At 39.0% G+C, this 26,250-nt stretch overlaps 1 protein-coding gene across 1 annotated transcript in view; it reads right to left on the minus strand.

Moving 5' to 3' along the window:
- TRIO (trio Rho guanine nucleotide exchange factor) overlaps window positions 1–26,250 on the minus strand; it is a 244,451-nt gene continuing 218,201 nt past the window's right edge. The window contains exons 37-57 of the mRNA XM_062499699.1: window positions 26,050–26,145; window positions 23,776–23,924; window positions 23,021–23,087; window positions 21,608–21,711; window positions 20,921–20,990; window positions 19,351–19,440; window positions 18,622–18,714; window positions 17,962–18,012; window positions 17,671–17,748; window positions 16,596–16,787; window positions 15,543–15,720; window positions 13,945–14,714; window positions 9,588–9,835; window positions 8,656–8,794; window positions 8,239–8,266; window positions 7,239–7,401; window positions 5,140–5,261; window positions 3,475–3,553; window positions 2,636–2,836; window positions 2,066–2,204; window positions 1–543 (exon numbers count right to left, since the gene is read on the minus strand). Coding sequence (XP_062355683.1) covers window positions 1–543; window positions 2,066–2,204; window positions 2,636–2,836; window positions 3,475–3,553; window positions 5,140–5,261; window positions 7,239–7,401; window positions 8,239–8,266; window positions 8,656–8,794; window positions 9,588–9,835; window positions 13,945–14,714; window positions 15,543–15,720; window positions 16,596–16,787; window positions 17,671–17,748; window positions 17,962–18,012; window positions 18,622–18,714; window positions 19,351–19,440; window positions 20,921–20,990; window positions 21,608–21,711; window positions 23,021–23,087; window positions 23,776–23,924; window positions 26,050–26,145 — 3,600 coding nt within the window. The remainder of the gene's footprint in view (window positions 544–2,065; window positions 2,205–2,635; window positions 2,837–3,474; window positions 3,554–5,139; window positions 5,262–7,238; window positions 7,402–8,238; window positions 8,267–8,655; window positions 8,795–9,587; window positions 9,836–13,944; window positions 14,715–15,542; window positions 15,721–16,595; window positions 16,788–17,670; window positions 17,749–17,961; window positions 18,013–18,621; window positions 18,715–19,350; window positions 19,441–20,920; window positions 20,991–21,607; window positions 21,712–23,020; window positions 23,088–23,775; window positions 23,925–26,049; window positions 26,146–26,250) is intronic.

Genomic DNA, 26,250 nt, shown 5'->3' on the forward strand with positions numbered 1-26,250 from the left:
TCAAACTCTTGGCAAGAGCCTGCTCTGTAAGAAGTTTTTAATGCTACGGATGGGTCGAACATCATTCTGGTGTTTTCGCCGCTCAATGAATGAAGTCAGTCTGGATGTATCAATGCTGTCAGCACTTTTGCTATTCCCCAGCTGCAGCCATTGCTCCTGGAGGGCCAGTGCAGCCGAGGGACGCTTAGCTGGGTCATCCTGAAGTAGGAAGCATACAAAATCTTTGGCCTTCTGGCTAACTCCTTTGAAGTAGTCATCTGGGAAACTAAAGTCTAAGCGGCAAATATTCAGGCAAGTTTCCTCTACACTTTCATCCAGAAAAGGAGAGACGCCACTAAGAAGGACATAAGTGAGCACTCCAATGCTCCAAACATCTGAAGTGAGTGAAACAGGATTTCCAAGAATAATTTCAGGAGCTGCAAACTCTGGGTTTCCAAGTAACTGGTGGATATAATATGTGGTATTGAGCTGGACTGCATCTCCAAAGTCAGCCAGTTTTATTGTTGGCTTAGTGGAACTCTGGTCCACCAAAATATTTTCAGGCTAGAAAACATAAAAGCAAAGGTTAAAATATCTTTTTTCAAGTCAGTCTAACACACATTTAATGCTCCAACTTAACTGCTTCCGACAGCCAGTGTGGTCAGCTCTAGAATATAAATAACTGCACTCTGTAAGGATCATTGCAGAAGACCAGCTCTGCAAAGCTCTGGGGCAGTCTTAGCAAGGCTTCCCCAGAACAAATAGCAGGTGGGTTCTTGCCTATTGCAACACAGAATTGTTAGTATAGAAGTGGTTTAGCTGCTGGCACTATATTTTCTGCAGGAAATATAGTTCAGCCAGTTAATACCTCAGTTGTTTGTGGCAGCAGCTTTGCAAATGTCACAGGAACTGTGGTTCAAAACTTAAGCTTAAGGAACAGCAATTACAAATAGAGGGTGAATAAAGCAACTGCTCCATTTGTTTTATGACAGAGACAACAAAACCCTTGCATTTAAAGACTGGAAGACTTTGTAGATAGTTGCATGATGCTTTCAACAGAATCCAGTTTTTTTGGCGATTCTTTCATGTAATGCAGCTGTACAGATGGAAGACAAGCCCTGTTAGGAGACTACGGCAGCAGAAGATCCTGTTGGATGCACATGACTTCAAGAGAACTGCCCGATTATTGGTGAGCTGAAAGCGGAATTATTTCTACAGTTTTATTTCTAAAGCTACTGCTTCTGTAGCTATAATCTCCGCAAAGTAATAGCAACTTACCTACAACTAACTTTTAATTAGTTCATCGGTATGTGAGACCAGAAAAACTCTGTATAGCACACTAGAAAGAATTTAATGCTATGAAGACCCAAAACTGGTTCTGCTTCGAAAACAAAAATACATGGAGGGAAGAGACTCAGGCTTTTTGCTTTTTCTCATCATGACCCCATTTGACTAAAGCGACCCTGCCAACAAGGACAACTTGTCAATGTTAAAATTATTATTCATGTACAGGTGAAAAAATAAGTGTAAAGAGTAAGTTCTTAATTAATATTTACATTAAGACCTTCTCATATAATTTTTTTTTACTAGAACGCATCAACTTTTGTGGCTCAAGTAACACCCAAAAGAAGAACAAAGGCCCAAAGAAGTACCATTCATGTAGATATCACAGCCCTCAGAGTGCAAAGATGAGAAACGTTTTTGCAGCAAAAGAGGAAAAGCAGTCTCCTTCCTAATAAACTCTATGCTTCTTGCAAAAGGAATGGATCTCTGCTGCAAGTTTATCAGAACTAAAGGAATAAATTAATAAATAAATAAATAGTCAAACTTCCTGTTAGCAATTATTTTCAGCATGAAGAGCCACACAGGGCAAGTGAGCTATAAGGAGAAAGCACAGGAAACTGAGAGTTTCTGCTTTGCTGGCTGTGAGTGATCTAAAGTATTTGTGAATGGAGCTGCAAGCCATATCCTTCATGACTCTCAAAGCATTTCACAGTTCCATGTTCCCAACTGCAAGTTTTCTAGAAGAGGGAGATTTTTATGCCTGGAATTATGCACACTGCCCAGAATCCCATTAACACCTCACCTTTAGGTCCAAATGTGCTATTCTGCAGTTATGAAGATACTGCACAGCTTCCAGAATCTCTCCCAGGTAGAGTCTGATCTTCCCTTCTGTGAGGTTTCCCCATCGCACGACATAGTCTAGAAGGCGACCCTGGTCAGCCCTGTTAGAATTACAAGGGTTGTATTTTGTTTTAATCCATGCATCAGAACTGAGAAAAAACTTAAGAGGCTACAGACTACAGCAGTAACTGTAGCCTGAAGGGCTTACAGGACAGAGAACTATGGTATGATGAGATTTCACATCAAGCTACCAGACCAAAACATTCCTAATTCACTTTTGTGGCCATTTGATACAAAAATACTGTTGAACCTTAAGACTATCATCCACATTTCAATTTACTATCTCTATTTGTTCCCCTCTGAGTATTAAACTCAACATTTTAGTTGAGCAGCATTAGACAACTGCAGTATTTTACTTAGGTGCTTTCAAACTGCTATGAAATTTTAGAGCTCCTTATTCATAAACTACCATAAATGCCCCAGAAAGTCAGCTGGAAAATTGCATTTTACAGATAATTTAGGGTCTACGCACATTTCTAACACTAGTATGTAGTTGGTGGAGGTCTCAAAGGTATCGAGAAGGCCAATGAGCTGGGGATGCTGGAGATTCTGCATGACTCCAAGTTCATGGGTAACCTGGTCTCGCTTCATCAACTTCTTATTCACAAACTTAGTGGCTACTGCTCGCTTGGTTCCCTTCTGGTCACACTTCTTAACGACAGAAAATCTGCCCCTGGAACACAACAATGAAATGAAAGAATTAACCAAGAGATGCAATAAGGACATACTTTTACTTGAGAGGTATACTCCAAGAGATCTAATTTTAATCTCTAGTAAGTTACTTTTACCGAGATGATTTTGGGCATGACAATTTTCAGTACATGCATCAACTAAAATTTTGTCTGTAGAAACTTGACAGAGATCTGTTATATCACACTTGCAGACAACCTGTCAGAGTAATAACCAGCTTTCAAAGGTCATCATTATGTTGGACAGCTATATTCTACATTACTTATTTTGCCCATTTTCAGAGTTCTGTCTGTAGTTTTCATTCCCTAAAGAAGAAGGTTTAGGAGAACTTCACTACAGAAGCAGTGCCAGTCACTGTAAAGCAATTAATCTTTTTATTAAAAAAAAAAACAAAAAACAACCAAACCCATCCCTTCATCCATGACAACACTTCAGCCTAACTGCATTCTGTTTATGCAGTGCCACCTAGTGCTAGCAGAATTTTCACTTCCTCACTTCTATTAAATCCAACAAAATTCTGACCTTTTAGGGTCATACATTAAATATTTATCAAGGAGAATTTAATTTTTGAAAGAGAAGTCCTTATTTTCACAGCTTTGGAGATCAGCATACAGAACTCACCTGCCAAGCTCAGCCACTTCACTATAGTGGGAATCAAAGTTGTCTTTCCAGATTACCATGATCCCATCACTTCCAGGACCTATACAAACAAACAAAAAAGAGAAGGACAATATGTCCAAGATTTAATATACTCAGATCTCATGGCTGTTAGGAGAATCACCCCATCTTATTAATCCCTGTATGACACACAGGGTGGAAGCAGGACAAACTGCACCAAGGCAGCCCAGTCAGTGCAGTAGAACAAATTCTATAGTGGGAATTATCTGTGAAGGAATGAGTAACCGTGGCAAGCTGAGGGAAGCAGTAAAAAGAAAAGATCTTACATTATTTACATTATATCTTATTATCCATAATACATCTGCCACTGGAGAAAAGTGTGGTCAGGCAGTGTAGCAGCTACCTCAGAGAACAATTATTTTTCAGGAAACACCTATATGAAGACCACAATTTCCCTTTCAGTCTCTTTTATATATTGCCACACATTCATCCCAGGGCTTGGGTACTGTCTGTCTTGGGTCAGCGAGCAGGAAATAATCACCACCTCAGTATGTTGTCAGTAAGGAACTTACTGACAGGTGGAGCTCAAAGTGGCACTACTGAATATAAACACTCAGAAATTTCAGATGAGATTTGGAAGGGACACATCTTTCAGAGTCTGGTTTAAAATTCCAGGAAAACAGCAAAGCTCTTTGAAAAAATGAGAAGAAAGACTCTACTTTGAAGAGGTTTGGGACAACTGTAGAAGTCCCCGTATCAGCTGAGACATTTCATGTCTTGGGGTTTTTTATGTGAGTCAATTTGAGACAGAGCCATTGTACTAAAATCTATGAATTAATTCCCACAAACGGAAAAAATATATGGGCTTCACAATAGACTAATGGACCCAGATGGCATCAGTTGTTATGAACTGCCTTGTAAGAACATCTGTAATCCTGCTGTCTGTATTTTTCCTATTTCTAAAAAAATGGAGAATTAGGAACACTTAGGCAAATAAGAAGTGAATGTATGAACACACAATAAAAACTTACTACAATGTCATCACACACATCAAGTAAAAATCTTTTTTCCCCTTTGCTGTCTGCCCCCAGAACACAGGCATTTTTTCATCTTTCCACATTTCCTTTTCATTCCTCACATTCAGGTTTGCCTTGCTTCAGGTACTGAAATAGTTTAACTGTAGATCAAAATGATGCAAAGACAAGAACTAGTTGTATGTTCTCCTAAACATTATGGCTTTACAATTCAAGCAAAGGAGAAAGTAAATACAAATAGATTACTAAGTAATGCTACTCTTTTCTTATCTGTACACTTCAAAATTTTGGTTAGCATTGTGACATTCATTCAGACTAAACTAAGAATGCTGATGATAAAATATGATTTTATCGGTGTGTTTGAACTAGTACTGGCAAAGTGAATGCATGTTGACAGTACAGTGGAACGTGTGTATGTACCTCTAATCAGCTGCATCCTAAAACTCCATCTATTCCTGCTAAAACAGGCAATATATTACAGCTAAAAAGGCTCGTTATCAATTCTCCTTTAACAAAGGAGATGTTAAAGGGTTGCTCAGGGTGCCCAGGAGCTGAGCTTTCCTTTTTACTGTTCTATGGGTACCAGGCACTTCAACTGTAAGTAGGCTTTAGAAGAAGGCAGAGACAGGCCTACCTAAAACTCGTAGACTGGCAGAGGATGAAACCGAACCCATGTCGTTTGCAGCTATGCACGTGTAGATACCATCGTCTTCTGCAGTGACGCCAACGATTTTCAGCGACGCCTCTCCCAGGTCACTGCCAAACACAACGGCACCCGTTAACTTTACAGTAACTTCACAGACCTTAAGCCATGAAAATCAGACAAAGTTAGGTTGATATTGTTTATACTTCTTATTCTCCAGCCCTTATCTCTCTCTGCATGAACATTACTAACCCTGCCCTGCCGTATCAGAAGCGTTCACTAGAATCTGAGCACTTTGTGTTCATCCAGTATCTTGGAAAGTACCACAGATTACTAGAAAAACACTGTCTCACTATGTCTTAGGCTCTACTGTTGGAAAAATCAAGTGCTTCCCCTGTTTCTTCCTGCTTCCTCTACCTACTTCAAGTTTCTGGAAGCCATATTGAGACAAATATCCATCCTCGCTCTTTCTGAAAGGTTCGTGTCCATCCATGACTCCCAGGAAGTGTCAGCTGATCAATCATTTGTGCTTTTAGAGCATTCACACCTTGTAAAAGAGGGCTTGCCCTTCAACACAAAAGACATACTTCACCACTACTCTGGAGACCTCAGAATCTGGAAGAATGAGGATGGAAGGAAACTAGAAAGGACTTAAGTTTACTCTCTGCTCCAGGGCAGTGACATCATTAAGGTAAGTAATAACAGAGAAGAAAGACTGCAGGCTCTTCCTTAATCTTTCTAAGTGTCCAACCACCCTTTTTGTTTGATGGTTTGTCTTTAAATGTCTGCTTAAATTTTTTTCTGTGCAATACATTTCTAGTACTCTTTCAACTATCTGCCGTGGACATGAACAACAGGCAATTTAATTTGCAAGTCTCTTACAAATGGGAATACTTGGCAAGTCCTCCCTACACTTTTCACTTCTAGGTTCAAACCAATCCTAGCGTTGTGTTGCTTTTTCACAATAATGCATATTTCAAGATCTTCTATCTTACTTATTGCTTTCCTTTTGGATTCATCTCAGCTGCTGCAAGTAATTTTACTGACTTATCCAAAACCTACTTGCAGTGGTCTTCACCACACGATTTCAGGGGGAAAAGAAGGCAAATTTTAGGAACACAGGAAGATGACACCCTTCCCCAGCTCAAAGAACATTTCAGGATTATTTCTGAAAATCTGTCAGCCACAGCCAACATGATTTACTGGATATAATTCTGTAATGAGTAACAGTGAATTAAACCTAGAGAGTTTAACTCTTATACATATCACAACAGACCTGGATGCAGTAGTAAAGCTGCCATACTTCCTTTGTCTTCCCATTAAAAACAAACAAAAACCCAAAGAAAAGAAAAAGAGGGAGCAGGAGGAAGTAAAGAACAGCATAACATGCCATCAAAGAGTCTTTCATTCTGAATTAAGAGTATAACTCATAAATAAAGTATCTCCTCACACTGAAGTTACTCATTAAATTACATTTTCTGTATATAAAATATGCTTTCTCAGAAAACAAATTATTTTTTAGCCTGAAGCTTCCCATTCCAAAATAACAATTTCTCCTGAAAAATTTCTCTTGGTGTTTAAGTTGCCAGTTATTCTGTTATGTTCCATCATAGCAAAGCTAAAACCAGACAAAAGTGTTAATATCTATGCTTCAACAATGAAGAGTGATGTCACATCAGGAGGAAGCAGAGGCTTCTTTGCAAAACACTGTAGTATGATCTGAAAGCCACTAATGGAAATAAGGAACTGGCAGGATCTGTCACAGTACTGCCATGTCATGACACACTGGTCTGTTTCAAGAACCAGGTTAGTGTGACAGAACCACAATGGTTTCTGCAATAACTAATCAGAAAAAGCAGATTAATTTTATTTTGCTTTTAGAAATCAACTGATTATAACATTTTTTTTTTTACCCTAGCCACATACAGAAGTTACACAACTGGAAAATTTTCTGGAAAATCTCAGTGATGTACTTCTGTCTGAGAGCAACCCTATCCTCACACCTCAAAGCCAAACCCTGTCCTGCACCAGGGGTGCAAATTAAAAATGTAACAGTTTCAGCAGTTCCTGTTGCACATGACACAAATTACCTGTATGAAATGCTGTGATGACCGTCATTGCTCAGTGTATTATGATCAGGACCTTTCCAAGTAACTGAAGCCTTGGGGCGACCACAGACTTTACACCTAAGCACGATGGTCTCTCCTGTCTCACATGTTACGTCACTCAATGGTATTATAAACTCTGGGGGAACTGGAAAAAGAGATTTAATGGCATTAGGTGAACTGAAGCAAATACATTTAACTTCTATTCCTTGCACTGTTTTCTATAAGACCGAGTAGTACTTTAGATTCCCAAGGTGTATATATCCCTTGCCCTTGGACCACATCCATGGTTGGGCCCCTTGCTGGTGCTCTACAGAGCTACTGAATTTTTCTCTACATGAACCTGGACACAACACTACTGCTGTGGCACAGATAACCCTGAAGCCTACCATGGTGATCCAAGCACCCAGTATATGGTAAGTAGGCAAAGTCTACACTGAAAAGTATTTAAGGATGTGCTCAGATAGGCTATTCTTATATCCAGCCAAGTTTGCAACGGAGAATACAAAACACTTTATCCACTGAAGCACTGTAGAAAGTGCTTTCCCTTTTCCACAGGTGAAACTCAAAAACTCTGTGTCCGTCTATTAAGTTAAAACCCCAGTTTGGCTCTGACCCCAATGGGCCACTACCTTTGTCCTGATCTGCCTCTGCACTGGAGAGGTCCTGAATGTTCCCTAGGATGCAAGATTAAAAATAAAGCAGCTCCAACTCCTCGCCTTGTTACTTTGCAAATTCAACAAAGGCCCCACTTCCATGCAGAACACATCATACGGTCCTTGTGTTTTATGTTGTTTTGGATTTGTGAACAAAAACTGCGTTTCTTGCATCTTAAAAAATAAATATGACATATTTCATTCTACCTTATCTAAAAGGAGTCTATATATATTTTTGTAGAAAGCACTCAGTTTCTGACATAATATCAAGCATAAAACATTTTAATTGAATTTATTGACTGAAACTTATAAAAATTAAAGCAACTTACCATCATAAATATAATTGGGGTTGAGAAGCTGGAAAGGAGAAATTAAAGATTTAATGTCCTGATAATTTTATAGCAACTTAAAGAATGGTAGAAAACCAAGCACAGAGATGGATCAAAGTTAGCTGTACCCACAAAAATCCAAGAAACAGATGAATACCACCACCATTTCTGCACCACTCTATTCTTTTTGCAGTATCCTTTTTTTTTTTTTTTTTTTTTGTATGATGCTTTCATGTTTGAAGGTTATAACTTCCTGCTTTCACATTTGGCAAAAAATGTCCACTAAAGTCACTTCTGTCTCCGATTCCTTCCTGTGAACTTCTGACAGAAGCTAGTAGCTAGTATAAAGAAATCCCAACCCAACTTCTTTTGGAAACTACTTAGGAATCTACTTTTTTGGAATCTTTGAACACTTACTTTTACAGAAACCTTGTTGGCAAGTCCTTCTCGGGATTTGCGATAACCATTTTCTAGCTTGCCTTCCCTTTTGCCGTCTTTATCTTTTTTCTCAGATTTCTTCCTTAATCGGAGTGCTGTGTGCCAAGATGTTGACTTCCTAAACACAGAACATGAAACTGATCAATTCTTTTCAAGTCCCTGTTAAGTCCTATACTATCTAGTTTCACATGGCATTGGAAAAGTATGTCAAAAATTAATTTCTATGTATTACAGTATAGTAAAATGAAATACTTTAAGTATTTCGTAAGGGATGCCAGCCTTGGCTAAAAGTGTGAACGAGCTAGTAATGTAGTCTCAAGTTCAGTATTCCTTGAAATCCTTGCTTGAATCGTAAAGTTTCTGTAGGAAAATGCAAACTGAGCAACAACCAGTATGAAACCCATACCAAAAGCAGCCTTACAAAAGCTCTACACAAAATTCAAACTTTAGACTTGGGTACAATTTCTTCCACTGGAGATATTAGAGTTATTCCTAGCATACAGCCATTTTCAATGGGTTTGTCGCTTAAAGCAGATATCTAGGAACTCCAAAATGTTGTTTTATTTGAACAAACGTTCCCCGTTTTCCTAGACAAAGGTGTCTAGACTGATAACTCATTCTATTAAATAAAAAAGTTAAAACAAATTATTTCTGCTCTTAGATAAGGCATTCTTTCCCCAGAAGATTAAGCAATTGCAACTTTTTAATAAAGAATATGTGATTCTGGCATCTTTCTTACTAGCTTGTATTTTTGACATTTGCTAAGGGACCTTTCCAGTACTTGTTCTGCTTGTTGTTTATTTATTTATTTCTCTGTGATCACATAAAATTTTGGCCTTAAAGATTCAATGCCTTCTCTAAATTGGAAGTTTTCCTCCTTCTTCCCCTTCTACACACACCCAGGCACTCACTTGATGGTTCCATCAGGGTTGTCAATGATGATTGCACTGGTATGCCCCAAGACATAGCCGGGAATCCAGCCCTCGGCTGCGGGGCACTGATCAGTGGCGGCTCTGAACACCAAAAACATGTTCTGTTGGTTGCTGGCTAGAATCTGCACGACCTCTCCTTGGTAGACATTTATCTCATCCTCCTTCACTGCCGTGTAATCGTGTGTCACCAGCATGGTGGAGATATTGCTACTGCTGCTACTTTCACTCTGCAAGCACCAGTCAGAAGCAGAGAGAGCAGAGAGAAAAAAAAGAGAATCAAGTTTAAAACTCATGAAGAAGACATGCTCTTCTTGGCCTGCTACATTACCTACCTAATCCACTTGGTTTACACTGTAGGCAAAGAAATGGACAATGTTTTCTCTTTTAAAGCTGCCTCTGTGTGTTTATCTTGTGCATTAGTCTGGTATTGGAACATCTTCATGTACTGCTGCTGCACAAATTTATTCTTCATACAGTTACTTAATATAATTTCCTTTAACTAAGAGTCAGTTTTTTCATAAATCTCAATTTGTCCTCCTTTCAAGCTCAGACACTGAATCTTGCATCTTCATCAGGCATCAAAACTACAGTAAAAGCATGTAAGACAGTTTTTCATGGTTTTGTAAGTTCAGTTTTTATCATAGTTTTTAGCTCATAAGCACTGGAAACTCCAACAGTAAAAAATACACGTAGTCTTTCCTAGCACTACCTGTCAGATCTCAGACACCAGCCTTCTGCACACAAAACATGACAAGCTACAAAAGAACAAAATAGGGCTTTGACAGCATCTCTTAAAACCACAAGACTTATCTCTGGTTGCATCTGTATGATCAGGTTTACTCCTTTAAACGCAGAAGGATGAAGTAAATTACTGAAATAAGAAATTATTAATTTGATGGTCAAAATAGATCCACTAAACTGTAAGAATCCCTTCTAACTGATTAGTGACTAAGATAGCTGAGTGTTGTTACCTCTTTATCATACACTTTCAACTACTGTTCATGATTTTGTTAATCTCTCCAGCAAGCATTTGTGGAAAGCTAATTATGGCTGAGAAGGTGTACATTCAAAATTATATTATTTTCAGAACAAAAAGCCTTCTCCTGACCACAAACCGAATTATTATTTTTAAAAAGTAAGACTTACTTTATCCATTTGCATCTATTCCTTATATGAGGCTTAATAAATGGAAGTGTGAAAACTATTATGAGATTACACAACCTACTCCTTTAGTAATTTCTTTCTTGAAAGAAGTTAAAACCAAGGTGACTGGCCTATTAAAGATGTGGCATGAAGTGTGTGTGTCTGCCTTTTATCTCTGTTCTTACTTCAAACTGTTTCAGGTCACTCAGTGCCTGTGAGGGCTCACTATGGCTCAGCAGAAGCTGAGCTGAAGGAGGGAATGAGTACCCACGTCCTGGGTACTCCTATTGCTTATACAGCAGAACCACATTAATACCACTCATGTGTTAGCTGCCACTGGAAAACTTGGCACCCAGGATTAAAACAACATCTTTTTTTTTTTTTTTCTCAGAACTGTCAAATATTTCTCAACTATTGAGGAGATGCAGTAGGGGTCAGGTGACAGCATGGTGCACTGGGAGCCCTGAACACTGTGTTCCCTTGCAATCTGCTAAAAGCCTTGAACAAGTCACTCCATCCCTCTGTGCCTGTGCTTCCTTGAGGACCCTGGCTGAGAAACCAAGACATTTGGAATGGAACAGTCTCAGATTACTAATTCATAGCATGTCCCATTTTATACTAGCTGGACTGTTATATTCAAATGAGTGACTCAAATCTTCTTTTTGCCATATTATAATGATGAAGCATATGCTACCTCAGTGAGAAAGCCCTCATTGTGAATTGTAACTCGACTAAAGGATATTTACATTCATTTCAGATGCTGTATTTCCACTGGGAGAACTCATATTTTCTAGTTTAGAGGATGCCCTGCATGGCCTTTTGCATTAGTATGTCCTTTCTATGATTCAGGCAAACTGGGAACAGCTGCACTGAAGAAATTAAATCTCATTTTCAGTAATTATTTAAATTAGGATGACAACTTGCTACATTCTTTTACCTAGATGAAAAACAACCCTATTCAGAAAAAGCAGCTTTTGTTGACTCCTCCTTTTAAGACTTGTAAGAGAAGATGAAGGGCAGTTGTAATATCAACTGAAGCCTCAAACCTTGCCCTCCCTCCACTATTCCTGAACATACTGTTTCTTAGCATGCAGCAGAATTTGTGTAACTGCAAGACTGACCTTTCTACAACATAACATTTCTTTCTGACATTTAAGTCTTGAAGACTCATAATAAACTCTGAATATTTCTTATGTTCAACAGAGAAAGTTCAATCTGTTAAATAAACAACTGTCTGGTAACTACTAAGTGACAAATGTTCTCGAGAATGTGTTTATACCAGAATTCATTCTCACCACAGCAAGATAGCCTCTCCTTCTGCCTTCCAAGGAAGTAATTATTCTTGCACAGTGATGTTTTCTTACTGAAAGTACTTCTGGTCATCACTGACCTCAACTATGGGATTAGAGGAGGATCTACAAACAAAATATTAAAAATTCCTCCCATATATTTTAACTAGCTCATTTTTCTTCTTAGAAATAATCTTTACTGTAAATAATCGACCACAGACGTATGTGCATGAGAATATACACACACAAATGGTTAAATTAAAATAAACCTTCACAACCCATTTTCTCCAGCTTGTTCAGTGTGGTGTGAAGTCCAGCTGATTGGTCTAGAAATGAGGTTGGAAATGAGGACTTATGGCCCATCTCAATTACCAAATAGAAGAGTTATATAGCTGTGAACAAAGCTGTGAAGCAGAAGGCATGCATTCCAACACTACGTTTTACAGTGAGATAAAAACAAGCAATGGTGTCTTTGCTGAGATAGTATCAAAATCCAAATGTTTTGAAAACTCAGTGCCATCCCATCTTTCCCTTTCTTTTTAATGCAACAACCTGAGTTAGTATTATGCAAGTACTACCATCTTGATTCACATACTATGCAGTAAATGCAAAATACTCAATTAGCCCAGATTTTGCACTACATTACATCATATCACATTTTGCTAGACTGAAGATAAACACAAGACAGAGCTAAATCAAATAAAAAGCTGAAGGAAGATCAGGATAAAAATACAAAACATGCAAAGCGTAATTTTTTTTTCCTCTGAAGCTATTGTAGAAGTGTAAGAACTAAGAAGTCAAGAAAGCTTTGTGTGTTAAACAGTTCTATAAAGAAACACATGCATTTAAAAAAGATCCAGCGAGTTAGATGATTTGCAAAACTGGTATTGCGTATCATTTGTGAGAGAATAGAAAAACAAACATTCATGAACACAATGCTTAGTGAGAGAAAAATCAAATGTGAGTTTAAAAAGAAAGGCACCATAACCTGCCTACTACATCCATAGCAAATGCCTCAACATTTCTGCTTTGTGTTTGCACATGCCTCCATGATTGCTGTGTTGCTTTCCTGGTGGGTGTTATTAGAGAGAACGTAGATTCTGTTGATAGCCCGGATTTCTGCACAAACACACCAAGTGCACACCAAGAGGCTGAATCTCCAGAAAACTGAAACCAGTTCTTCTTACAAAGGAGAAAAGACAAGTGGAGTGGGCAATCGTTTTGGCCGCAGTAGAAATAGCACTATTGTTGCTAGGTTTTGTTGGCCTATTTTGAGTGGATAGAAGAAAGCTTCCTTGATCAAACATAGGACTTAAAAAGAGACTGATGTACAACAACTAAGGCTGAAAGGAGAGGGGGAAAAAAATAAATTAATAAAAAAATAAAAATCAAGCAGCCCAGGGAACTGTAGATGTCTCCAGGAAGTTAAAACTCAACAGGACAATGGTGGCAAATTTGTGCGTGAAAGGGAAGAAAGCCCCAAGGTAATCTGCGAAAATCCTGAAGTCAGATTTAAGTGCTGGTGCAATGCATACCCCGAGGTGCTCTGGCTGCCACACTTCAGCATGTTAATTATGTGCCTTCAAATTAGAGAGGAAAAAAGCAAGGACAGCAAGTTAGTAGGTATCAGCTTAGTGATCTATCTTTTCAGCAGAGGCAGAAATCGCATCTAATGTTAGCAGTTGCTTTTGTGTCTGTATACATAGCCATGTTTGCATGTATACACACACACAGGTAGACACTCTTGTATTTCTAATGTGCAGAAGATACCGGAACAGTTGATTATTTCAGAGCAGTACAGCACCAGAGAGCCAGAAGTTAGTACGGACAATGATGGCAAGGCACGGAAAGGGAGCATGGAAGGTTTTAGAAGAGCTCGCAGGACAGAGGTGCTCCGCTCTTACCCCATTACTCTGGGTGGAGTGAACTGACTGCTCGCTGGTCGAGGAGCATGTGCTCATGCGGTCTGTGTCCTTGCTGTGTGAAGAGTGGCGGTGGACCTGCCGCTGGAGGGAGTCATTGTCCCCAGGGAAAGTGAAGGAGCCAGGGCGGCTGGCAGGGGATGCTGGGATGGAGCTCCAAAAGGAGCCCTTCTGCAGGGGGCTGCTGGGTGGAAAGGTTTCCTTGCCAAAAGGAGAAGGGAAAGTTGTGGACAGAGGAGAGTTCATTGGAGAGATGGCTCCTGGCCTTGGCTTCTCAAGCGTCAGTGATCCTATGCTGTTTCTTGTTCGGCTGTCCTCTGAGATTCCACGTGAGTCTTTCTGGGCTCCATCAGCTGAGCCAGAAATGTTTCCTGCTGTCTTCCTGGGACTTTCAATAACTTTCATCTTGGGAATCTGTTCAGCTTCTCTCTGAGGACCATCCGGCTCTGCACTGGGAGGGTGCCTGTCTGGCTGGCTCAGGCTAGTTTCTAAGGAGGTGGTGTAGTGTGGCAGGGAGTGATTGTGGATGGACATACCTGACATCTTGTCTGCCTCTGCTTGGGCCGAGGCTGCAGAGGAGACCAGGACTGGGGAATGGTGTCTGACAGGCTGGGGGATCCGGGATGGTCGGCTACGGCTGGAGCTGGGGATGCCACTACAGCTGCTGGGGCCGCCGCTGTTACCGCTGCTGCTCCCGCCGCCGCCTCCACCACTGCTGTGGTTCCTCTGGTACTCGATCGGGGACGTCAAGGCTGCAGTGGGGGCGAGGTGGGGTGGTCAGGGGAAAGGGGGCAGGAAAGGGGACAGGAACAGTTTAAAACAGACACGTCTACTGGCAAAAAGGGGACTGCTGTTCAAATAAATTTCCTTAGCAGTGGAAGGATGCCACAGACTTCAAGTCACTTTTTCTGTATCTAACCTTCATGACCCACTGTATCTACCTACGTTGAAGATCAAAAATCTGAAACGAAGAAGAAATATTTTCCTCTAGAATCACACTTGTCAGTCAGCAGCCGAGTTGGAAAAAACCAGGTGTGACTCCACATTCTCTGTTTGTTGTTACTCATTACAACAGTTTAAAAAAAGTCTAGTTTGGGACAATAACCGACAGATATAAAAATAGAGCAAGGACCTCCTAGCGTCACAGTGGACAGCACCATCTTCTACTTTTCTCCTGCTGAATCTGAATGTTGTTGCCACAGTAAGATGCAACAATGGTCACCAAAATAACAGAAGCAAAATATATTCTGAATAGATACTTAAAATTCTACTTGGGTTTAGCCTTTAAGGGCTTGCAGTTGCTTAAAAGGGGTACACAAGCTCTCAACGGATGGCACCTATCTCGATTCACTCCTACAAAACATTTGGAAAATTTCACCAAGAGAACACCATGTAAATTCAGACTACCACTCTTATAATAAATGCAAGCATCTGTTCTGAAGCAGAAATGCAGCACATATCCCCCAACTGTTCTATATTAGCTCAGGAAAAAGGCAACTTGCAAAACAGTTCCAAGCCAAGAAAAAGGAGATGAGAGAAGTCATCCAATTACGAACTTTCAGTAAAAGAAAATAACATACCATTTAAAAAGTTGCGCTGGTTTTCCAAAATTTGGTTAATTTCATGGATCCATAACTGGCGGACTCCCGGACTGGCAGAATGCAAAATAAAGGTCTCCGTGACATCGCCCGTTCTTGATGTTAGTGCAAATTTACATGGATCGCTGTCCACATTTTCCTCCAGGGAAAGGCAACTCACCTTCATGAAAAAAAACCCAGCATCTCTTTTATGGGAATGTACCTTTAAAATCTTTTTCTTAGGAGTTTAGAGTCAGATCTTCAAATGATAACCACTTGTTCCTTCAGTAAAATAATATCATGAAAAGAAGTTACTTAATTCCACTAAACCAAGAATTAGTGTACAGTTTACTGACACTGCCTGAACAATCTCCAGCAGGTCAGCATGGCCCAATATTCTCCATCCCTCACTTTCCTTTCAGATTAGTGAAAATGCTGAGCCTGCTATGGAACTCTCTCTCTTCCACTTGGCCCCAGCCAAGGCTTCAGCTGCAGATACAGCAATGCCTTGGACCTGGCTGTTAGAGGAAGCAGGGTTCACCCAAAACACTTCATGAAGGCTGCTGAGCCCTAGTATTATCAAGTTTTTTTTCAGGAAAAACTCGAAGCTGGGGAACACTTTTTAGTTTGAGGAAGAGCTGACATGCCTATGAAGGTCGCACTACTTAAAAATGTTATCTACATATTTGGGTATCAGAAAGGATACAAAAAGAGTTATTATCTCTACTTGCAATGACTTTGCAATGTGGTGCACATACAGCACAGAGCTGAAAACTAAACTTTGTTTAGTTTTAGTTGAAAACTAAACTTCGTGTCAGAACACCTGCTTTGATACGCTTCACGCAGGAAGCATTAGAGTACTAGGATCCAAAGATCTCCACTTAACATGGGAGTAAGAACAAATTTGCTAGGAAGTAATCTCAGGAAATGACTGGCACCTCACTGCGCTCCACTACTGCACATCTAGTTGTCACTAGTGACTGCCCACAGAATGAGAAACTGTTACCTTAGCAGAGTTTGTGCAGGGGACACAAAAGACACACACACAACAGTTACCTTGATACTGTTTTTAAACAAGAATCCGGGCATGGAGAAACCTTTCTTTTTATCTAGCAGCTCACTGAAAATGACAATCTGCTCAAACAGGAAGACCCGTCTCTCCTTGCAGCGTGGCAGAAGTCCCGCATCCTGGTCTGTAACCAAGAATGTGTCCTGGAGCAGGAGCTTACCCTGGGCTACAATTTTACCCTAAACACAGAGGCAAGAAAAAACACATTTCGTGAAGCTCTTTGTTTCTTTCCCCAATCAATCTTTTTGAGCATATGTTCATGACAAATAGTTTTGTGCATTTCCCACCTTCCACTGACCATTATATATTCACTTCTCCTCATATACAAAATATATTATTGTGCTCTTTCTCATAAAAAACAAAACAACAACAACAACAAAAACAACAACAAAACCAAACCCAACCCCAAAACCAAAACAAAAAACCATACCAAACTCCAAAAAATCCACTTCACCCTTTTCCATTCATATTGCACTTCAATGCTTGGAAGGCTTTCATTCTCTGTTCTGAATAACTCCAACAGTTACCCATATATTCTCCCAGGATGCTGAATAGGGGCAAAATTCAAGCTCATGTCTGCATCACTGACTATAAAGAGCTTTTCAAGTAGAACATGTGACTGTGGCCTGGCTCATGCACCTTGCTTGAGTAGCCAATTTCCATCTCTTCTAGTCCCAGCCAAGCAAGCAGGGCTACAGTTGCCTCAAGTACATGATAGACCTTAGTGACTCCTTTCTCTACACTACTGACGTCAGGTCTGCTCACCTGATGATAACTGATTATTTCACTATTTTGCAAGCCTTTGGCCAACAAGGCAACTGTAGTAAGACTGGCCCTTTCTTGATTTTGCAGAAGGGCTTACCCAGTGTGACTGACACAGCAGGTAATGTTTCCCAGGAAAACATCCTTGGCAGGGCTAAGACTTGAGTTTTTATTTACTGCTTTTTGCACCAGCTAACCAGATGGTGAGGAAGCACTGTACACATTTCTCTCCACCCAGTATTAATGGTTAATTTCCAGAGAACCTAACGAAATCTCTAAGCAAAGCTTCAGCCAACTTACATCAAATCCTTGCAGGCGGCCAACATTCATCATGTCATTACACCGTTTTGGTACTATGCACATGACCTCTACAGCTTTCTGTTCAAGACAAATAAAATGTCAAAGCTTTATTTTCCAAGTGAGTTAGCAGCACAAAACTCTGTTTCATTTGATACGGCTGCTTTAGAATAGAAATGCAAGAAGTAAACACTTTTAATCACTTTCTCAGGAAGATCAGAAAAAGTGACTCTGCTAAAACAAGAGAAGTTCAGACTTACAAGGATTCATATTAACAGAAAATGTCTCAAGTACCTCTAGTTCTGTTGTGTCAAGATTAGCTTTTTTAGAATACTTGAGGAAGTCCTGAAAAAGAAAAAAAAATAATGTAATATTTCTTTTCTCATTAATCATCAACAAGAAATCTTAGAAAATCTGGATTTGATATCCTCTGTCAGAATATGACAGAATGCAGAAGACAACCATTTGGATTTAGGTCACAGGAAAACATATGCTAAGGCGATGACCTCTGTAGGTCATTGGAGCAACAGGGTTGCTCTTCAATAAACACTTATATTAAAGTCATCATATTTAATTATATTAAAATGATTGCAGGTGTAGCTGAAGCTGTGATGAGTCCCAACAACTTGTATCATGTTTATATCTGAAAACAGTTGGGATTTTCTTCTCCCGTTCCTGTGACACTGGTACAAATTTTAAACATTTCCATGGCCTAAACATTTGGTCTTTAACTGTTAAAAGAAAAAACAAATTTCTGCCCAAGCCATCTGCTGCAATTTTTATAACTATCTGAATGTGCTCAGGAAATAATCATATGGCATTGCTTACAAATCTGGGTTTTGTTAGGGAAAGGAGTGCAAAAGCATTAGCATTAATTAAAAAAAGAAAACCTATCTGTTAACACATCTATAACAGATTTATTAACACAACTCATTCATCTCAACACCACTTTACCTTTAGTAACAGCTGGTATTTCATAATTCTCTGCACAGGTTTTATTAGCAAGTCCGTGAGCTGAAGTCTGTGGCCCAGGCGTTGCTTTAGATCCTGAGAGTTGTAAAACCAAACAAACAAACAAACAAACTCACCTATTTTTGTTTGTTCAGTTAGAAAGACCTTTGTTTCGTTGAGTTAGAAACACAGCATACATCTCAGTATATGGATATATGGAGATATATATATCAACAAGGATATATTAATGGTTATCCCAATCAGAAGTTGGCAAAAGGCAGAAAAGAATCTAATCTTCAGTTAGCAAAAGCTGGAGTCCTTTCCCTTATCACCCTTGCTCCCAAGGTATTCCCTTCTGCAAACATCTTTCATCTCTTTTTGGACAAGGTTTCAGAGTGAAATGTGATTTTTCAGTCACAGGTTGTATCGTGCCTTTTTTCAACAGTGATCTCTGCTTACCCAGAATTGCCATTCTATACAAAATACACTGGGAACTGCCTGGGCTAAGGCTACTAAGGATAAGACTCTACAGAAAAATTACTATCTTATACCTAACCTTTAGTTTTCATCCCTAGGAGTCTGTATCAGGTTTGAGAAATCAGAACAGAAATAGCAAGAAATTGTAATTTAAAACATTAACAACAATATATGCTGCATTTTTTTTTCCTGGCTTGGGTTTGATCAACAGATTTGATAATCCTCCACATCACATATCCTCTCTCAGGAACTTACCTCAAAAAACGTATCAATGTATTCTGAGACAATGTGCTCAGACTTTGGTTTGTTTTGGCAGTAAACTATGTACATGTGCAACCTTCTCTCCTAGAGGAACAAAGACACAAAATGCTACATCATTATCAAGAAAAACATGCCAGGTTGAAATGGAGTATTATTTTAAGATGTACAGCAGTTCCAGTGTACGAACTTAAAAGACCCCTTTAAGGAAACGAAGCAGATACATATGCAGAAATTATAGATCTGAAAACACATTTGTTTGGAAACATCATTATGATTTTAGAAAGGCAACGCAAGTGAAAAAAAATCCCACAGCTATAAATCCTCCTGAATGACAGTGTTCAGAGCTGATAGCTCAGCAGGTCCCACAATATAGTTAAGCATGAAAATGGTTATATTTTCCTTTTACCAACAGCCATGGAAGGTTTGGCAAATGACCCCACAGTGATCCCTTCCAACCTTAACCATTCCATGATTGTGTAATGGAGCCTTTGAAATACAGGATTTTTAAATCTATTTTAATAATCTAATTATTACTGAAATTTGTTAGAATAATTCATATACCTCCTCCTGTTTAGATGTACAGAACAGTTACGAGAAAACTTTCATGTCTTTTATTTACTATTGGCTGTCCTACTGGTGTTTGGGTGGGGTGTAAGGAAGCCTGGAAATGGAGACACTAGCATTTTTTAAACTCTGATTCTTTATCTTTTGCATGTGCTTTTAACACTAAAGCAACAGGAAAAAAGAGAGGAAATAACTTCCACCTTTAAGACTTATTCTTGACTACTAACATTTCTGTTTAAGAAGTACAGACATACCTACTCCAAAATCTTTCCTATCACTTTGCTAGAATTTGTTTGCTGTTAGAGGCTTTGCTTCCCAGAGACTTACAGAGTACTGACCAGTGAAGATAAATGGCAAGAAAGAAATGAAAAAATAAGATGGAGATTGGAAATGACACAGGATACAGATAAGAGCAGGAACTGAATCATTGTGTTCTAGCCAATAGGGTTTTCTTAGAGAATGCTGTAATAGCATCACAGCTTGCTTTTCCATCTGGAGTGGCAAAGGTGCCTTTCAAAGACAATTCAATTAGAAATAATACCAGGAGAAAGTAAAACAGCAATCAGAAACAGGGAAAGATACTTCCTTCAGGTTTCCCATTTTGTCAGCAACAAATTCTCACAAAGGGAAAGGATACAGAACTAGAACACACACAAACTGGAAGAATGAGCCTCTTTCCTATTTTTATTTCTTATATTCCATGCTATTGCATAGATACCTGGGATTAGAAGGCAGGTGTCATATGAAATGACAATTCCCCTGCACTGAAGTGTAACTGAATGAAGAAATGGGGCTCACATTCATGCTCCCTCTCCACAGAAAGGTATTAGGGACAAAAACTAGAGCATTTCTCCTATTTATAAGCTCTTAAAAGCGATCTCTCCACCTCTTACAGGTGAAGAGCATTGTACAGCACTTTCTTAATTGTGTTGAACTTAATACTCAAACATGTTGGTCAGTAGCAGCCACAGAGTTTGCCAAAATAGACATTTGCACTTACATGTTTTACAAACAGGGATCCCAGCTTTTCTGGATCTTCAAGGCACTTCTCCAACTCTCCTAAAAAGAAGCTGAACATAAACAGAATAAATACTTCTTTTTTTCCGACAGCACACACTATAGCAATGGGTAACTGCAAAGCAAAGTGGTCTCACTGCAAGGAAAGACACTTTTGTGTCCCCTATCAGCAGCATTGGATATCAATGTATGACCAAACTGACATTGCTAACAGTGTAATATTTAATATAGCTTTTTACAAGGACATGCTGAATCCATACCAAGATGAAAAATCCCCTGACATTCACTAATAAAATTATTAAATTTCATATATATTGACTGAAAGCTTTCCCCTTCCTGGTCTGAATGCTAGAGATGCTAATATTGCCAGAGTAACCACCCCTAACAAATTCATTAGACTGCATTGTTAGAGAGAAATCAATGTACGTAAGTTCTGTCAATATTAGATATCATCAATTGAAGTACTTGCTATATATATATATATATACACATACATATATATATACACACACATCCTTCTTTAAAACAAATCTTCACACCAACATTTGTTAAGTTGTAGTTACATTTTCTGAAACTCAAAGCACAAAACCTGCTGCATTTACCTAGTATCTCAATATCTGAGGAAATAATTCCTAAAATCAGTCTAATATTTTTTAGGTACAATACGTACTCTCTGTGCCAGTCATAAATCTGGTGAATGTTTCCAAATACAATCTTGTCTTTGCCTTTCATATCATCAGGTACGCCATCTTCCTTCATAAGTGCCATATAACCCTGCAACAGTCCAAGTGAATTCACTGTGAACATTCTTACATTAAAAAAAGTAGTTGCCTTTAAATCTCCCTATTCCCAGAAGATATACAATGGCAACAACTTGCTTGGGACACAAAGCCAAACTAGAAAACTCAAAGCATGAAGGAAACTTCCACAGGCCTTCTCCTTACTGCCTGAAGGAGCTGCAATGCCTGGCTCAGCTGCTCCTGAGTAAATGTCAGAGCCCCTGAAGTGGCTTCTGTGCTGCTTTGCTCTGTGTCTCTTATTTCACTCACACACCTAAGTACACTGAGGAGGAAACTGCCTATAGGACTGCACTCCATGGACAACAGCTTGCAGAATGAGCAAACCAAACACACAAAAAAAATCAATTCTGTTAGCAAGCATTCGCACTGCAATAAAGTTCCTCTTACATTTTACCATAGTCCCATCTTAGTTTTGGTGTCTACACAAGTGTATCACTGAGCAATTCTACCGTACAGTTAGATTTGGAGTGTTATTAAATTTTGCAATATTCATGCAATTCTATTCCTTTTTTTCACCCCCAGCAGTTCTGTTCCTAAGTAGTCAGGTCTGGTTTTGGTTTGCCAAACATGTTTTGATGTCCATCATTTTCATCAGAAATTATGCTATTTACAAAAATACATCTATTCACAGACTCCTAATGGACCCTTAAAATACTGTGAAAGCACTACCACAATGCTGATCTTTCTTTCCCTACCTGCCTCCAAAACAGAGTTTAAGAATTAAACTTTATTAGGCTAAAATTCACTGTCACACTCCTTCTTTCTGCTCTTCTAAATGCATTTTGTTGTATCTGAAGACAGAGGGGAGATGTGTGATGTTCTCATTTTACAGCAGACAGCAGGGGAAGCTAGGAAGTCTAAGAGAAGCCTAGCAGTAGGAGAGGAAGGAGGACTTGCAAATCTTGGATAGCTGCTCTGTATGCTGAGGTACCATGTTTTTTTTTTTTTTAATGTATAGATGTGCTAAATAAACCCACTATCTACGAGGATAACATCAGGCCAGAGGTAGTGATTAAAAAAAAAAAAAAAAAAAAAGGCAAAGAACTACATTCCTTGAAAGAACAACAAGGTGAACACAGTAACAGGAAAAAAGCAGTAAAATCTGATGTAGTATTTTAATGCATTAAAAGCTTACGGGAGGGAAAACTCAGAATGTAAACTTTCACATTTTTAGTCTATTCCTGTGTTTCGTTCTGAAAAACATAGTGAGGTTCAAGCTGCATAGCTGGTTAGTAACACATTTTTTAAAAAAGAAGAAATCAAGTGAATTAAAAACATCATACCTCAACTACATAGCCCAGATCTCTCACATAATCTCTCTCTGTCTCCACTAATTCCTGTAAGACATAGCTACAGTGGAAGGAAAAAGGTGAACAAATATTAAAAAATGAAACAGATTTTTCAAGAGGATTAATGTCATACAACTTTTTCGACATTTGCAGTCAGATATGTTTAACGGACAGAGCTGAAATGGAAGAATTAATGTACACTGGCTCTTAGCAAGATACTGCTTTGACTCTGAAACTGGACAAGGCTTGCTTCTGTTTATCTGAAGTCAGATGTTTTCTTAAATGTGACATTAAACATTTAACTATTGTTTAAAATAAAATGCTATTATGTCTCTGGTCTGGAGACTCTTAGCTATACTGATGGTTATTTCCACATACAAGTTTAAAAAATTTGAAACCAGGCATGTTTTTAGTCTACCATGGTAACAGTTTACTACTACATAGAGAAATTAAGCATGGGTTGGAATAGAATGAGGGGAATGACCATTTTTTCCCAGCCTAATAGACCTTTGGACATTTAAAGATCAGCACCTTCCCAAATAAATGAGAGTGACATGCAGCAGAAATCAAATGAAGGTATGACTAGAATTAAAATCGCAGACTGAATGTCACAGAGAAATGTGACCACATGCTCACATGCCTGACATCTAATACAAGTCCTCCCACTTTCAGACTAACAGCTTCTGCTGCCAGTTCAAAATAAAGCCAAAGGAAAGGAAAAGGAAAAGTTGCAAAAAAGCTGGTCTTACTGTCGTCTTTTTAAGGAGCTGGATTTCCTTTCCTCCATCTCATCTATGGGTGATGAGGAGGATAGAAGGGAGTTATCTGAAGGGTTGAAGGACGGACTGCTGCTGTCACCTTGATCTACCAACAAGGAACTTGGACGGTCCTCCAAAGCCTGAGAAGGTATTCAAGACAGTCAGCAACAATGATATATTTCTCCTTTATTCACAAGACACATTACAAGCCACTGTATATGACAATCTATGGGAGAACAATTCCTTTAATGTATCTTGGCAAAGCAAGTTACAAGCCTCCAGGAAAGCAGGCAACAACATGACTTCCCAGGATAACTGAGCCTTTGAAGCACACTTGAGAAGCACATTTAAGATGACAGTCTTCCCTTCATAGGAAAATAAAGAGCTGAACTCTTTTGAGCAGCAATGGCTAGAAGTCGGACTCTCCTGCTTAGGATGCAAATACCTCTATGGTGGGAGCGACACAAATGTGTCTTCGTAGCCAGGGATTAAATTATATTTGTCATATTTGACTTCTGGCATATCCAAGTTGCTTTCAACAATAAATAGCACACCTTTAAAGGAGATTTTTATGATGCTACATTTTTAACTCAAGAGCAGTGGCATTCTCTGTCAAGACATTTTGGTTATCTTAATAACTAGCCAAAATAGTGTCTCACTGAAGAGAAGAATTACTTCTATACTGCCAATGTTGTTTTTGAGCTTGTTCAGATCCTAGAAGAGTCCCTGGATCCTCTTCCAGATACACTATCTACCTTGCATGGACTCCACAAGCTTCTGTTTGTATAAAAAATAAAGAGACAATAGGACGAAGTAATATGAATATCTTCTATGAAGTATTCATTGGCTTTCTTTAATTCAAGCCCATAATCTTGGATCAAGCTACAGCTATGTATCACATTTTCCTTGCACGTGATACAGCCTTATTGCAAGACACATTTACTTCACCAGGGTGGGGTTCAGCTATAATCTTTTTTCTTTCCTTGCAAAAAATAAAAACCAATAATGATATAACTAGCCCAAAACCCAGGAGAAGTTGAACCTTGGCTAAAACTGTGAAATGAGAACATCTCCCCCAAGGGCTAATGCATGGATCATTAAGTTATATCCACTGCTAGGCAGCCTGAAAGACACATGGACCACCAAACTTTCCATTTACAAAAGACTGTTGAATTTTCTCACAGATTACTTTGTACTCACCCTTCTGGTATAAGAGAAGTAAAAATCAAAGTTAATACCCAAGAGAGTACAGCAGTTATTTTATGAAATAATGTAATTTTCTCTGACTGAGAGATCAGAAAATAAAATTGCTAGTTCTGAAAGTCATAGCTACTTCAATTTAGAATGAACCTGGAAAATATCAAGCTCTGATAACATGAGGCTGCCATGCTGCAATTCTTTGCAGTTTTCACAAAGGTACTTTCTGTTGAGCCCAAGACTGGCTATGCTGCAAAAGCTGTATCTAAAGATTTTCAGGAAATCCAGAATTGCTGAGGGATCTCTTGAGACCAATAGTCCAACCTCAAACAGGGTCAGCCAAAGAAGATTTCCCAGACTGGGTCAAGATGGATTTTGATTAGAGAGGGCCCTCCTTGAATTATGCATATAATGAGAATCTTCAGAAACATGAAAACTTTAAAACATGTCCATGACAGTCTTCAGAAACATGAAAAATTTAAAACACAGAAACCTAAAAATACTGACACAAATTCCTCCTACTTAATTTGTTAGCAAGGATAGGGATACTAACATGTAAAAATGATCTCTTTACTCTTTTACTTATTTCTTGATTATCATGATGCCTAAAGAGCAACAAGATAACATAAATATTTCTTGTTTTTATTAGGGTTACCTGCTTTACTAACCTCCTAAGATTTGCAATAAATTTAGTTTCAGGGTTTCTTCTCATAAAGGTCTGTTAGTCTAAGACCCTGTGTCCTTGCATGTATTCTACTAATTGGACTTTTTTTTTTACTAACATACTTAGTATGTTAGTAGGGCATAATTAATACATTTTCTACCATCTCCTCTTTTCCTTTTATGTATTGCTTTTTGCTCCTCTGCATTGCAATCTACCTATTCAGTAAATGCTTTTACAAAAAAGTGTGTACAAAATGACCCCATACATCAACCCAGAAAGTGACTTCTGAAATAGGACAGCAAATTTTAGGAGTCAATGTAGAACATGCAGGTTTTCTTTGAATAGCAAGATGGGACTTGAAGACACAACTTCTTTAGACACATACACGTGCTGGTCAGTCTCACCATTTTACTTTTGACGAGCTCTTCAATTGCACTCACGAGTTCAGCAGCACTGGGTGTCTCGGAGCTTGTTGGCCGCACCAATAGACGAGAAGATGTCTGTGCAATGACACAAAGGAAGGAGAATCCCAGAGTTAGCCCAGTACTTGCTCAAGGATCAAGAGACTTCCTTGACTTCTGTCAGACAACGGTACTCGACGGGTA

This window comes from Cinclus cinclus, chromosome 1 (genome assembly GCF_963662255.1).
Source record: "Cinclus cinclus chromosome 1, bCinCin1.1, whole genome shotgun sequence".
Lineage (NCBI taxonomy): Eukaryota > Metazoa > Chordata > Aves > Passeriformes > Cinclidae > Cinclus > Cinclus cinclus.